Here is a 13,355-nt window from a genome sequence, read left to right as displayed (position 1 = left end):
GGTGGCAAATTTGTCGACAATAAATAATAAATAATTTTTTGTTGCACGGGAACAAAAGAAACATTTTCTTCCAGAGCTAACGGTATTTTTTTTAACTTATTATTAATTATACACATCTTTGGGAAAGAAAAAAAAATCTCGGACGGACACTAACTCACACAAATGTCCCACGAAGCTTGTGGCAAAATAGAGGTATACCTTGTTGCAAATGCTTTAGTACTCGGGTCATGAAGGAAATGGTGTAATTAAATGAAGAAAAGCAGTGCTGTTCCCCTCCAAATGGTCTATTAAATAATGAGGTGCGGTATCGAATTAAAAAATCACCAGTCATTGTTTTCTATTCAAAGAAGGCTAGCGCACAGCATTTCGCAAGTACAGGATTTAGGTTTCTCTCCTATCAGAGGTCCCATGTATCGATGGAGTTCATGTCTTCTCGTTTTGGCAACTGTAACCAGGCGTGTGAGCGTGCAGCACCGGCCATGACGACTCATCCCTCTGTCCCCTTCTGGATGGACATTAGAATGGGTGGCTGTGGTAAAAAAAATCCCATGATTGTCTTCACAGTGTCAAAATACAACCAGGGGGTTGTTTGGTGCAGTAGGGGGGGATGGGATGAACGGGGGGCTGTGTGTTCAGTTCAGTCCGTCCATGCGGCGTCCGCTCAGGCTTCGATGGGACTGGATACCATGCTGTTCGGCGTGTCTGGAAGCTGAGACGACATAGACGCTACCTCGCTGCCCGTCGAGTTCGAACCCGGTCCTCCCTCCGAGAAGCTGACCTGCAGGGACACATCAACCAGCGGTCAGAAACATCTGGATACAGAACAAGGGAGAGTTTGTTGTTTTAGAGTCAGACTGGAAAGTAAATTTCTCACCAGGTAGGATGTGGATATTTTACAAACCGGTATTTTTTTTAAATTATTGTCTAGTGCAGTGAGTTTTTAAAGTGGGGTCAGGCAAAAAGGAGAGCCATTTCTATTCACTGTAATTCCATAACCTATGAATAAAACAATGACAGGATGTATGATTATTTTCATTATATGTATCATTCGCTTTCTGTAATAAAACATCTAAAAGCAAAAGTCCTATCAGATGGGGGACCATCATATACAATCATATAAAATGGTGCTCCGTGGTCTAATATGTGTCAAGGGGTCCTTGAGGTGAAAAAGTTTGAAAACCCTGGTCCAGTAGGCCTCGGATACCTCCAAAGCAGCAAGTCATTTAACTGAATAGAAACTAGCAATGACTGAATTGTTTGAGTTCGGCGGGCTGATCCATCACATCTTGCGTTTATGTTTGATTGGCAATGATTTTTAATTGTAGATGGATTTGTATTTGCTGCACTGCAACGGAACAGTAGTCTTATTTACAACACAAAAACGCTCTGATGGATTACCTTTTCTGATTTTATTTTATAGAAGAATAAAGTTTCTGCGTGATAATTCACACACATTCAAATCTCTAAAGAGCTTGTAGAACCTGTGCTGTAGTGATGGGAATGGAAACAAATATATATATATTGGTCCAGACCATGAAGGGAATTGTATTTTAATTATAGACATTTAACGTTTAATTATCCATGCTAAGATCTAAATCCTGTATTTAACTAGGCTAAATGACGTAGTTCCCCAATATTTGTTCAACCATAACACAATTTTATTGTCTAATCGCAGGTCAGCTCTCCTACAACCAAAGAAGGGAGGGATTTGGAGTCACATTTGCAGTTATTGTCATAAACGCTAACAATTCACTTATGTGTGTAAGACGTGGCGCTGCTTACAGCCGCAGCGCGTCTACGCTGGAGTTCATTTTAGGAGATTTAAGCAGACCGTGTCATGCTGCCTGTGTGCGTCACTCAAAAAAAAAAAAAAAAGAATCAATAAGAATACAATTATCTCTAGAAAGGAACATTGGTCGTAACTGTCCTGCATCCTCGGGTCAGTTATTATGTTGATTTTATTTCGAGGGAGTCTTGGTCGAATATATGAACAACTTGATCTATGTATGAATGTGAATTTAACAGAAAAATAATGAACCAGTTGAGATGCTTGACAGGGTGCTGAATATTGGTCGCACACAACTCACAACCGTAACCAGCTGTAACGGATGCATAAAACGAGCAGCACATGCCAAAAGACATATCCGTTGAAGGGGAAAAAACACGTATAATAAAAAAAACATGTTGGAAGAATAAAAAAAATATGTACCAATATGAAACCACCTTGCCATTTAACAGGTGTGATGATGCGCACCTGAGAAAACATGATCAATTTGAATAAATATCCAAAGACGTTGAGGGGCAGTCGAATAAATTATAATAGTTTAAACAATAGAACCCACATAGCCTATTCGTTAAATTGCTATTTAGAATACCTTTTCCATGATAAAATTGGATTTTTCTGCATGGAGAAACCACAGCGCGTCAAGGGTTGAGATGAGAACCTGAATATGACATTCCAACTAAATTAATAGATGTAAAGTAGGAGTGCCTTAATGACTTAGTGAACAAAAAAACACCAACCAGTTGTTGGAAGGCCGGCTGGTCGATGTCGCTCTGCAGGGCGAAGTCGCTGAGGACCTTCCAGGGCGGCTGGTAGCTCTGCACCTCCACTGGATTGGCCTGGATGCCGCCGTCGTGCCGTTCAGGACTGGCCGCCACCATTGGGGTTCCTGTCATTCCCTGGATGTTCTGCAAGAGAACTTATCGTGGTCAGCACCCAGTATACACTTTCATTGTGGGTGATTACACATGATGGGGTGTGGGTGGCTGGGGGTGCGTGTGCGCGCGCGCGTATATGTGAGTATGTCTGTTTGTGTCTGCGAAGGAGGGAAGGGGGGTGGCGTCTGAAATGAATCCACCAGTCAATCGTAAAACAATCAATAAACAAGTAAACAAATAAGCACGTAAATAAACAGAGAAACAGATTAATATGTGTCTGTGTGTGTGTTGTGTGCTGTTGCTCTTGCGCGGGTTTGACCCCACAACCGTGCACGGGCTCCAAGACCTTAAAGGCCTTTTTGATCGGTAATTTTACGCACATAAAACATAAACCGGAGCTTCTGTCCCCCTGTGCCCTAACCAAGACCTAATTTGGGGCTGAACTAGACCACTCTGCAATCGTATTGGTTATCGAGGCTGTAAATTAAATCTACTCAGGGGTTAAACATGTCAATAAATAATGAAAGAGCAGACAAGAGTTGCAACATTTAGGGTCAATAATACAGTTTTGTCCTCACGTAGGCGTTTCAGCATAATGTCAGTAGGAGAGACCCGAGGAGGGTTTCCTCAGTCCTCTTACCGTCTTGTCATTGGGCTGCTGCTGCTGCAGCTGTTTCATCAGCAGGCTCCTCTTCTTGTCCTTGCACCGCTTGTTCTGGAACCAGACCCGGATGACCCGCGGGCTGAGGCCGGTCATCTCCACCAGCTGCTCCTTCATTAGGGCGTCGGGCCTTGGATTGGCGTTGTAGCAAGTCCGCAGCGTGTGTAGCTGCTTCTCGTTCAGCACCGTCCGGACCCGGGTGGTCTTCTCTGGCTGTTTGTGGACGTGAGGCCGCAACGCGGGCTGCCGGGCCGAGATTGGTTCTGCTGTTGAGAAAGGAACGGGGGACAGACAAGCCTATTAGTCTGTCTGCTACAAATGATGTGAGGACCAACATGATATCATGTGATGGTGTGTGGACATAGGCTTGTGGTTTTTATTGGTGTTTAGCTGCAGCCATATGTGCTCCTGCAGCACAGGATGCACAACTTCACATGAGTTTGTTTTAATCTTCCTTATAGACACGGAGTTTACATCATAGCCGAAAAATTCTACATTTGGTTTATAATTCTACTCAATTTAGTCCTGTGATAAACCTCCTTTAAATACACCACATTTCCTGCTTCCATGATCTATAGGCATCACTGCACATTAGCTTTAAATGCAGGAGGACAGCGCAGCCCTGATTGACTCCTCTGATCCGAGGTCAGGTGTATTAAAAATCACCAGGGCGAGCTGGCGATACGGCCAGTCTACTAAAAGAAAACCTCCAACGAAGAGCAGACATGCACAGCACTGCACAGCATTTCCAATTACGCATCCGCACTCCCCCCATTCCAGCAGTGATAACTTGGTGTATTTCTGACAGCAGCGCCCACTGTATCTAATCTACCGAGCCTGGCCTGACTGGACTGTGGTATGCAGAGAGGAGCAGGAGCCGAAACCAGAACCAGAAAACATCCACGAGCCAAATATGGAAAGCAGGAAAGCTCCTCTTCGATGGACTGCATGCCATTTATATTAAAATATAGATGGAATTAACCACACTGACATTACATTGTGAGACTGTAGAAAGTGTGAAATACAAAAGATGCACTTCATTTAAACAACAAACAAATGCTGTCTTACGGAGTTTTTTCTGAAGGCTCAAAATAAAATTACGGGAAAAGGCATCGGAATTTCGTGGAGAAAAAAAAGTCACCGAGCAAGTGAAAACACACGCGTCCCAGCAGTAACAGTCCCCTAGCGGCTCTCCCGCTCCCCGGGACGTTTACCTGCCATCTGCAGCGGTCTGGCGGGGTGCAGCGGGCTGAGTGGGTCTCCGGGGCCCAGGCTGGCGCGTTCAACGACGTCGTGGTCGGCCCGACAGAAGAGCCCGTCCTCCCGTAGAGCGAACTCGTCCCCCGGGATGAGCTGCCGGCTGCAGGCCACGCAGCGGAAACACTCGATGTGGTAGACCTTGGAGCGGGCCCTCATCACGAAGTCGTTCTTGCTGAAGCCAATGTTGCATTTGGCGCATTTAATCCCGTATAACCTGCACACACACACACACGGTCCCATCAGTTTCAATGCAGCTACAGTATGACAGAAATAACACCATCGATATTTAAAAAGAATAATAAAAAATAACATAATATAAAAACATTTATATGTTATTTATAATAATTGTAAAACAATATTTCCATGCATTATTATTATTATTATTATTACTAATTGACGATGTTTTTAACAATGTTGTACTAAAAAGTACAACTTTAATATTCATTTTCTCATTAGACAATAACTGAAGGCCTGCTAATCGAATAATAGTTCACGTGGTGTAATAACACCAAATGAGTGAGTCATTTACAGGCTGTGTCATAAAAATAGTCGGGATGTTTTTTTATAATTTTCTCCAGGTCCACCTGTCACAGAGCAAAGGATGCTGCAGTTGGATCATTGATTAATAAGGTAATTTTGTAGGCCTGATGCACATTGTTTTTTAAAACATATTAATGAAATACTAGCATTTCTTAGAAGGACGCATGGTCTACAACAAGTTGCTGTGGCAGTGGAGATAATATTTAGATGCATTAAATCTGATGAACTGAAAACAGGGCTCCATGCGTTTTAAATCAGTCCGAATATTCTCAAACTCATATCGCAAAATAAAAAAAATATTCCCAATCGCCGCGCAACTCCAGCTCCTCTATCTTTAAAAGGGGGTCGTCCGTCCCGTCCCGTCTCGTCCGTCCTACCTGATGTAGTCCCGTTTACAGTAAGTCTTTCCGTCCCTGACGAAGCACGTGCACGACTCGTCCAGGTACTGGCTGCACTCGGCACATTTGAGACAGGCTGCGTGCCACTCCAGGTCCGGGGAGACCCGCAGGATGTACTGGTCGTGGATCTGGTTCCCGCAGCCCACGCATAGAGACACCAGCCGCTTCTCTGGAAGACCAGGACACACACTGTTCACAAGTGTCATGTTACTGAAGACTCATCTAATAACACACCAAAACGGCCTTAACGGCCTAATAAAAATAATAATAATAATTTATATTTAATAGCCTGGATTTAAAAAGAAAATCTAGGAAAAAGTCGATGATTTAAACCTTTACTGACACTTTTCGATAAAATGCAAGAGGCCCAGAGACTGAGTGTGTCTGCAGGCATCACAACACAACTAATTCAACTCTCAACTTGTGTGATGGATTCATTTCCAGAAATGCATCCCGACAGCGAGCGAGTGTCTTACTTTTCGGCGGATCCCCCATGTCTCCCATGTCCACAAAGTAAGGCGACGTAAGGTCCACTGTCACAGCGGGCTGCGGCGCCTGGAAGCCTGGATGTGTCCTCCGCTGCCGGGCTGCCAGGCCAGGGGCTGTGCTGTCCGGCTCGGAGAGGGAGTGTGTGTGTATGTGTTTGTTGCCGGTGTGTGTGGAGCTCTGATCCTGACAGGCGGCGGGGCTGACGTAGGACAGCAACACGTCATCTGCATGAGCAGCTGATTGGCTCTGCAGACCCTGACCAACACACACACACACAAGCACTGGCACACTTATTGCTGCATATCATTTGTTTTCCAGCTTTGCTTTGCTCTTTTCTGTTCTGTTAATTTAGTCTCTTATTTATTAGTCTGCTGTTGCTGAGTGGGTTGTTGTTTACATGATTAACTGTTTCCTATGAAGGAAAACACACACTCCATCGCTTTTTTAATATTTAATTTTAACTACACATAGCCTACAGTGGGCCGTAGAGGAAACATTCCTGGACGGATTTATATTAACAGTCCTTAGAGACTGGACTGATATAGTGATGCCTGTGAGCTGAAAATCTTGCATCCTGACAATATTAACTTACGACAAACTCACGACAAAACAGCCCTGTGAGAGACTACTTTGGAAAGCAAACCTGAATCATACACGGGATGAGTGTCCAGAAGCCAAAGCAACGTTGCTAATCCTTAAACCTTACGAAAAATAGGACCAAAATGCATGGTTCCCAGCAGAGAGCAGATGATGGTGTGAGCCCTAAAATCCGAGCGGTGACAGGCCAGGACCCGCAGGAGCCGCTCGGACACACACACCAACACGCCCTCTTGTGTTTGTAACCCACTCACGCCGTAACACAACAGCAGCAGACAGAGGACACCCCAAACTGTCTCATCTGTCTCTACCAACACATCATTTTTAAAAACAGAGCCGCGTAAATAGATAGATAGATAGATAAAGAATCATGAGAAATGAGAAAACTGATTAATATGTAGCCTATCTGGTTGTTGCAAAAAATACCCAGAAGTCCACTGTTAATAGTCCAGACATAAATTCATGTTTGTATTTTAAATTGGGAATCAAGAATAAAAGAAATTCAAGCACCAGAATTCACATGACATACATCCTTTTTTAATTTGTAAACTGTTTTTCTTAGCAGTGACACAAAAAGCGGAATAAACCTGTAAAAACTACATTTTCTGTCGTATGATTCACTTCAAACCATTAAGATGTGACAAATGTATTAGTAACTTTAACTTTAATTAATAAAGTTTAATTCTTGTGTAGTTCTTTGACCAACTGTGATGTAATTTTCACTTCCGTCCGAAATAACCATTAGCAACCGTAGTGGCGGCTGAGGCTCAGTGCGGGTCGTCCACTAATCGGAAGGTTGGTGGTTCGATCCCCGGCTCCTCTCGCTGCATGTCAGGTGTCTTTGAGTAAGATACTAAACCCTAAATTGTTCTCGATATATGACTGTGTGTAGTTTCCCTTCACGTGAGCAGTTGGCCAGCCACTGCAATTAGTGTATGAATGTGGGTAAATGAGGTGCATGTGGTGTAGCTACAGCACATTGAGTCGAAATACTATAAAAAGTTGCTGTATAAGTAGCTACATTCAATTTACCATTCAGTCATAATCATAACCAGACTTAACAAATTGTAAATATTATTGCTACTGGTCCTAGTATTACACTATACTTCTGTATTGTGTCCAATGGTGTTGCCATACCCCAGCAGAAGCTGTAGCTCGACTGATGAGGGTATAATCACTGTCAACACTGTCTCTCTATCGCATTAATTTCAAATGTATTTGAACTTGTACTCCTAGTGCTTCTAATGGCATTTGCAAGAATCCAGCAGACCAAATGAAAACAACCAATCACTTGATTGCTGAATCTCATACCTAGGACGTCGAATACCGACATTTTGGAACCCTGGGAATGAAATTCAACAATCAGCATCTTCAAGCCTCCAACCCAAAGTGTCTTTATATCTTTCTATGCTCTGATTTGTTGTTTTCATCCAGGTCCGGTTGATTTTTTGAAATTATCTGTCTCATGTAGATTAGGATACAGTGAAAATTTCAGCAATAATTTTTTTAATAGAAGTTATCTAATGCAGCTTTATTACAAAATATATGTAATAATATAAATACAAGATTATAGCTAGCTATACAAAGCAAAGATGCATGTCATCATCATTTTAATATTTGTCTTAATTTTTGTGCCAGGACACAGTGAAAACTTCAGCAAATATGACAAGAAGTTATTTTTTTAAAGATTTCCTATCTGCAGCTTTAAACCAGACCTAAAGGATGATACACACAACAGCCCTAAGTTGTCTTTTGACAGCTGGATAGTTGCTAATTGAGGCAGCACATTTAATTTCACTTTAATGCTAGAGCCAGATTAGTGGTTCCCAACCTGAGGTTCAGGACCACCACTGGGGGTCGCCAGAGCTTCATGGGGGTTGCAAGGCCTACTTGTTTTTAATGGGTGAAAAAAACATAAAAATATATACACAGTAGGTTTGTATCTCAGGATTTTCTTCATTAATGTGAAGACAACTAAACAGAATTGTTATTTATTTATTTATAATAGTTTACAAGCTATATACACATGGCCTTCACTGTCTCTAAACAGCTTCGTCCTGCATTAGAAAAGTACACAGTACAAAGCTAATAGAGCAATGAAAAAGAAAACACTCAATTTGTCATCCTATATATATAGGATGACAAATTCAGTGTTTTCTTTATATATATATATAGCAGATTGTTTGTTTTAATACATAATACACACAGAGAATTTTACAGAGTTCCTAAAAATATCAGGAAAACTAATCTCTGATACAATATTTACAGGAAATAATCTGCTCAAAATTCATCCAAATCACTAATTTTACACAAACTTTCTGCAGTTACTGTGTGCACTTTTTGGGTTCATTTTACATCCTAACAGTTGTTCTGTACTGTTACTGTTATGCCTTGAATATAATATGAAATATCTATAAAATATGTCACTCAGTCAGTTTACTCAATGATAGAAAAGGCCTCATTTAAGGAAAGAGGTTGGGAACCACTAAGCTAGATGATACATCAGTAGTATATTACTAATATTTTATAGTGACGACTCTCCTCATGAGAAGACAACACCATTAGTCCTTTGTTCAAACACTGAAAATGATTCATGTTTAGTTAATGTTCATATCGGACGATTCGTACATACAAACTTTCAGTGTCAGTGCAGGAAGTAGTGTGGCCTTTATGTAGTGAGGTAAAGAGTGAGAGTGTAGCGGTTGGCGTGATAGATGGGACCAGAATTTGTGTTGTTTTTCCTGGTGAATAATGTGCATGGAGAGCTCTGACTGACACACCAGTAATAGTCTAGGGTAGAATAGACCAGGATAGAATAAAAAAGAATTCAGCTGTCAAAGCTGAAATGTAAGACACCTGTGATATTTTATGTGAAACTGCATTTGGCGTGATTAATTCATAAACAGGCATATCCCTTACAAAATGTGAATTTATGAACATTTCACAAAGGCACTGATTTATCATTTTCATTTGTGCTTTTTTGTAAGGAATTGTTTTTGAACATATCACACATGAAATATACTTCACCTCATTTTCACATGATTTTTTCAAGCAATGAAATAGAATTATTTAATTAAATAAGAGTAATTTTAACAATGGAATACAGTCAGGGCGGATCTAGAGAACTATTCATGGGGTAGCAGAAATATACGCTGATCTAATCACAATCAATATTTGCTTGGAAAATCCCCCAAATGAAGATATTTGAACTCAAAAACATGACATTATCGTTGCATTTTAGTAAAGCACTTAATTGAAATATCTAAAGGTGGTATTAGAAATTAATTGTTGTAATTGTTTTATTTCCAATTAATTAAACTTAATACAGTAGGAAATAGCAGATAGGAACAGAGTAGGACATAACATAAAATATGCAATTGTGTCCAATGTAGAAAAGTAGTGTAAAGCTTAAAGATGAATGCAATAAACACAATAAAGTGCAGCAGAATAGAGAATGGAGCAATCTGAACAGAATAGAATACAGCAGAGTGGGCAGGTAGAGAAGAAAATAGGGAAAATAAGTGTATGCATTATGTGTATGTGTTGCTATTTGAACGCAAACCATGACCATTTCCTAAACCTAACCAAACTACCACTAAAAACTGAAGTTAAAGTCAAATTGACTTTTGGGAAAAAGACCCCAGTTTCCTGGGTGAAAGTCCTTTGTTTGACCTATTGATCCACTACAACTCCTCCTGATGTTGACTCTTTAAACATTACATAACCTTACTTTCTAAAGCGTTTCTGGCAGAAAAGGCTCAAACTGATTAAATATATGTATTTTATTAATAATGCATGCAGTAAATTTGTTTGTTGTTGGGCTCTGGCCCAAAATTGCTTGCGTGGTTCGGGCTCAGTTTGGGCTCTTAGACTGTTTAGCTCAGGTTGGGTCCGATTTTTTGGGCCCAGTCAAATTTCTAGTCCACATACTGTATTTGGTATTAATTATTTATTATTCTTTACTCAATTATACCTTATTTTTTGTTTTCGTTTGTATTTTACTCTTTTCAGACCCTACTTGTATGTCTTTTTTTCCCGTCTTGTCTTTATTTTTTAACTTGTTGAACTTGAAGGTGTTATACAAATAAACTTTCTGGACAACAATGTCTTTGGCCCTTCAACATTACAATATCTCCATGCACTAAGAAAGGTTAATTTTCCTAGACATGGATTTCCCAGTTTGGTGTGGAAGAACTTGACTGGAATGCACAGAGTGATGACCTCAACCCCATCAAACACCTTTGGGATGAACTGGAACACCAACTGTGAATCAGACCTTATCCCCCAACATCAGTGTTAGTGACTAATGCTCTTGTGTCTGAATGGGAGCTAATGTCCATGGTGTTGGAATCAAATAATCAACTGTAACATACTTTGGGGTGTTTCGTATTCTTCCAGCCATCTAGTTTATGTAACTGTTACATAAACGACTGTTTGGAAAATGCTGTAAAAATGTACCATATTGTCATTACTTTTATTATTTTATTGACTCCCATACAACTGGTATATATTAGGGTGTAGAATAGATAATATTTTTCCCATTTACATTCCTGTATTCTCTCTTTCCATAGCTCTCTCTCCCTGTATGTGTGTGTGTGTTTATCCCTGCAGTGCACTGCCTTCTTTAGAAAGCTTGCTCTGATTACAGTTTGGGATGTGGTGAAAGACTGTGCTTTAAAAGTAGAATTTGAGTGCTGAAGAGGAAAATCACAGCTGATGCCTTTGAAAGCCACTACACCGGCAAGCCGTAATTTGTCACCCAGTGAAACCTCATTTCCCTCATCAGCAACACTGTTGTTACAGTTCAAACACTGGTGGAAGAAACCATGACAGGAACCCGTCCACCTAGCTTCCTGACTGATATTTGTAAATTTTTTATAAAATAAATCAATGGTAGTTACAATAACTTGTGCATATATAGGGTTTTATCTGTAATAAATGTTACAAAGTATTTCTGATTCTGATTCTGATCATTTGTGAGAGTCCAGTTGGTCAGTGACACAAGAATTACTTTTACAGAGGTTAAGGGCAGTTAACTCGATTGAGTTAATACTAAAATTTGTGTTTGAGCGATCAGATAGGAAATGTTTAAAATCACAAATATGGGGATAAACGGAAGGAAAAATAACTGAAAATAAATTTCTGCTCTTGATGGTCACACGGAAAGAAAATCAACTACTACAATTTTACTTTACATGAACCACCACATGAACTTCAAGGTGTTCACTTTAGGTAATGTATTATGCACCATGTCACCCCTGTTGCCAGACAGAATGCTGATGTAGGATGGTTCTGAAAAATCCCAAGATAAGACTTGTATGGTTACAGGATAAGGCTGGCATTATTCAGAATTTTTCTTTCTTTTCTTAGCGTTTAGAAGCATTTAGAGACTGGCATGTGAGTCTCCCTCAAAAGGTCAGCGCTGTCCAGACTGGATCACCAACCGTGAAAAGTGGACAACTGCCCGGGGGCTCCAGCAATAGGGGTAACATGATTCAATGTAACTTTGTTTTGGAATATGCACTAATAAAACAAAACTCAAGGCCCTGTGTCAAAATGTGTTTTTAAGACTATTATTTCAGTTGACTGTCTGGTTTGCCCGTGGTTAACAAAACTAATTTTTTTGTCCAACAAAGCTGAATTGTGTGTGAAGGCAAATTGACTTTACCTCCATGAATAAATCCACTGATTGTGATGATACCAGTGAAATTCATCCATTGATCCAGAACAATTTCTCTTCAAAAGTTATATATGGCAGTCTGGCTGGGCTTTAGTGGTATGTATTTCGACACATGCAACAAACAATGCAGCAAATTCAAGGCAAGTGAATGTGCTTGTGAAACTCAAATATCTTTTCTTAAATACAGATCATTTTGAAAGTCAATGATGCACACAGGATCATACAACTACTGTACACTTCCATATGCAGTTGGAAGAGATGAATGGAAGCTTGAATGTAATTTCCCTCATAAAATCTCTACAAGTTGATTTTCAGGCTGCACTGAAATGGGAAGCATCCAATGATTTTGTGAAAAGAAAGAAAACATCCAAAATGTATTACATGGTCAAAAACACACACAAACACTGCTATGGTATTTCTAGCATGCTCTAACAAAGTGATGTAGTCCCAATCTTCTGATTCCACTTTAAGTAAATAAGTAAAAAAACAAACAAATTTATGTTGTTTTTTTCAACTTTCAACTCAAATATCCATGACTGTATTTTCTAGATACAGACCTAATTGTTGTCTCTTTCATAAAGGACACACAAGTACTGCTGCCATTCTTCATATTAATGTTGATTTCCTGAACATCCTGAATATGATTTCCATACTTCTGTCATATGTTAAGAATATAAAAGCAAGAACACACTGGCCTTGACCGGAGTGGCCTCTGACTTTGTGCTTCTCCCTCCCAGTACTCTCAGAAACTCTGAATGATGGCTGTCAAGTCCTTCACTGTCATTTCAGGCCTGACTAGGACATTTCAGCAGACAGTCATAGGCGTAGGCTTTGGCTGCTTTCTGTCCTGTCCAGTGGCAGGGGAGGGGAACCTCCCCTGGGTGCCCCCTTGTGCCCCACAGACCATATGGCCTAGCCTGGCCCCCTCTAGATGGGCGAGCTGGTCATGGACCACCTGAGGCAGCAGGAGCTCTCATAATCACTGGAGACAAGGGCCACTTGACACCAGGCTGACAGATGGTGCTCCAGCACTGCTGCCCTGGACTGCTGCTGCTGCTGCTTCTGTGTG

At 40.7% G+C, this 13,355-nt stretch overlaps 1 protein-coding gene across 1 annotated transcript; it reads right to left on the bottom strand.

The window, feature by feature from the left end:
• Window positions 1-373: 373 nt before the first annotated feature.
• isl1 (ISL LIM homeobox 1) lies at window positions 374-6,024 on the bottom strand. Its single transcript, XM_035658863.1, has 6 exons — window positions 5,997-6,024; window positions 5,500-5,689; window positions 4,537-4,796; window positions 3,302-3,588; window positions 2,524-2,691; window positions 374-778 (listed from the first exon to the last, which is right to left on the bottom strand). The coding sequence occupies exons 1-6, from the start codon at window positions 6,022-6,024 to the stop codon at window positions 662-664; spliced, it is 1,050 nt and encodes a 349-aa protein (XP_035514756.1). The 3' UTR covers window positions 374-661.
• Between the last annotated feature and the right edge of the window lie 7,331 nt (window positions 6,025-13,355).

This window comes from Morone saxatilis, unplaced genomic scaffold, assembly GCF_004916995.1.
Source record: "Morone saxatilis isolate NCDOM2014 unplaced genomic scaffold, NCSU_SB_2.0 Contig16, whole genome shotgun sequence".
NCBI classification, from domain to species: domain Eukaryota; kingdom Metazoa; phylum Chordata; class Actinopteri; family Moronidae; genus Morone; species Morone saxatilis.
This window is presented reverse-complemented; position numbering and strand designations above follow the sequence as displayed.

Coding starts and splice junctions, on each gene's coding strand:
- isl1 (XM_035658863.1), bottom strand. CDS start 6,024: ATGGGAGACATGGGGGATCCGCCGAAAA. Junction 5,690..5,996: donor CATGGGGGATCCGCCGAAAA/GTAAGACACTCG, acceptor CTGGTCTTCCAG/AGAAGCGGCTGGTGTCTCTA. Junction 3,589..4,536: donor CAGACCGCTGCAGATGGCAG/GTAAACGTCCCG, acceptor CTTTCTCAACAG/CAGAACCAATCTCGGCCCGG.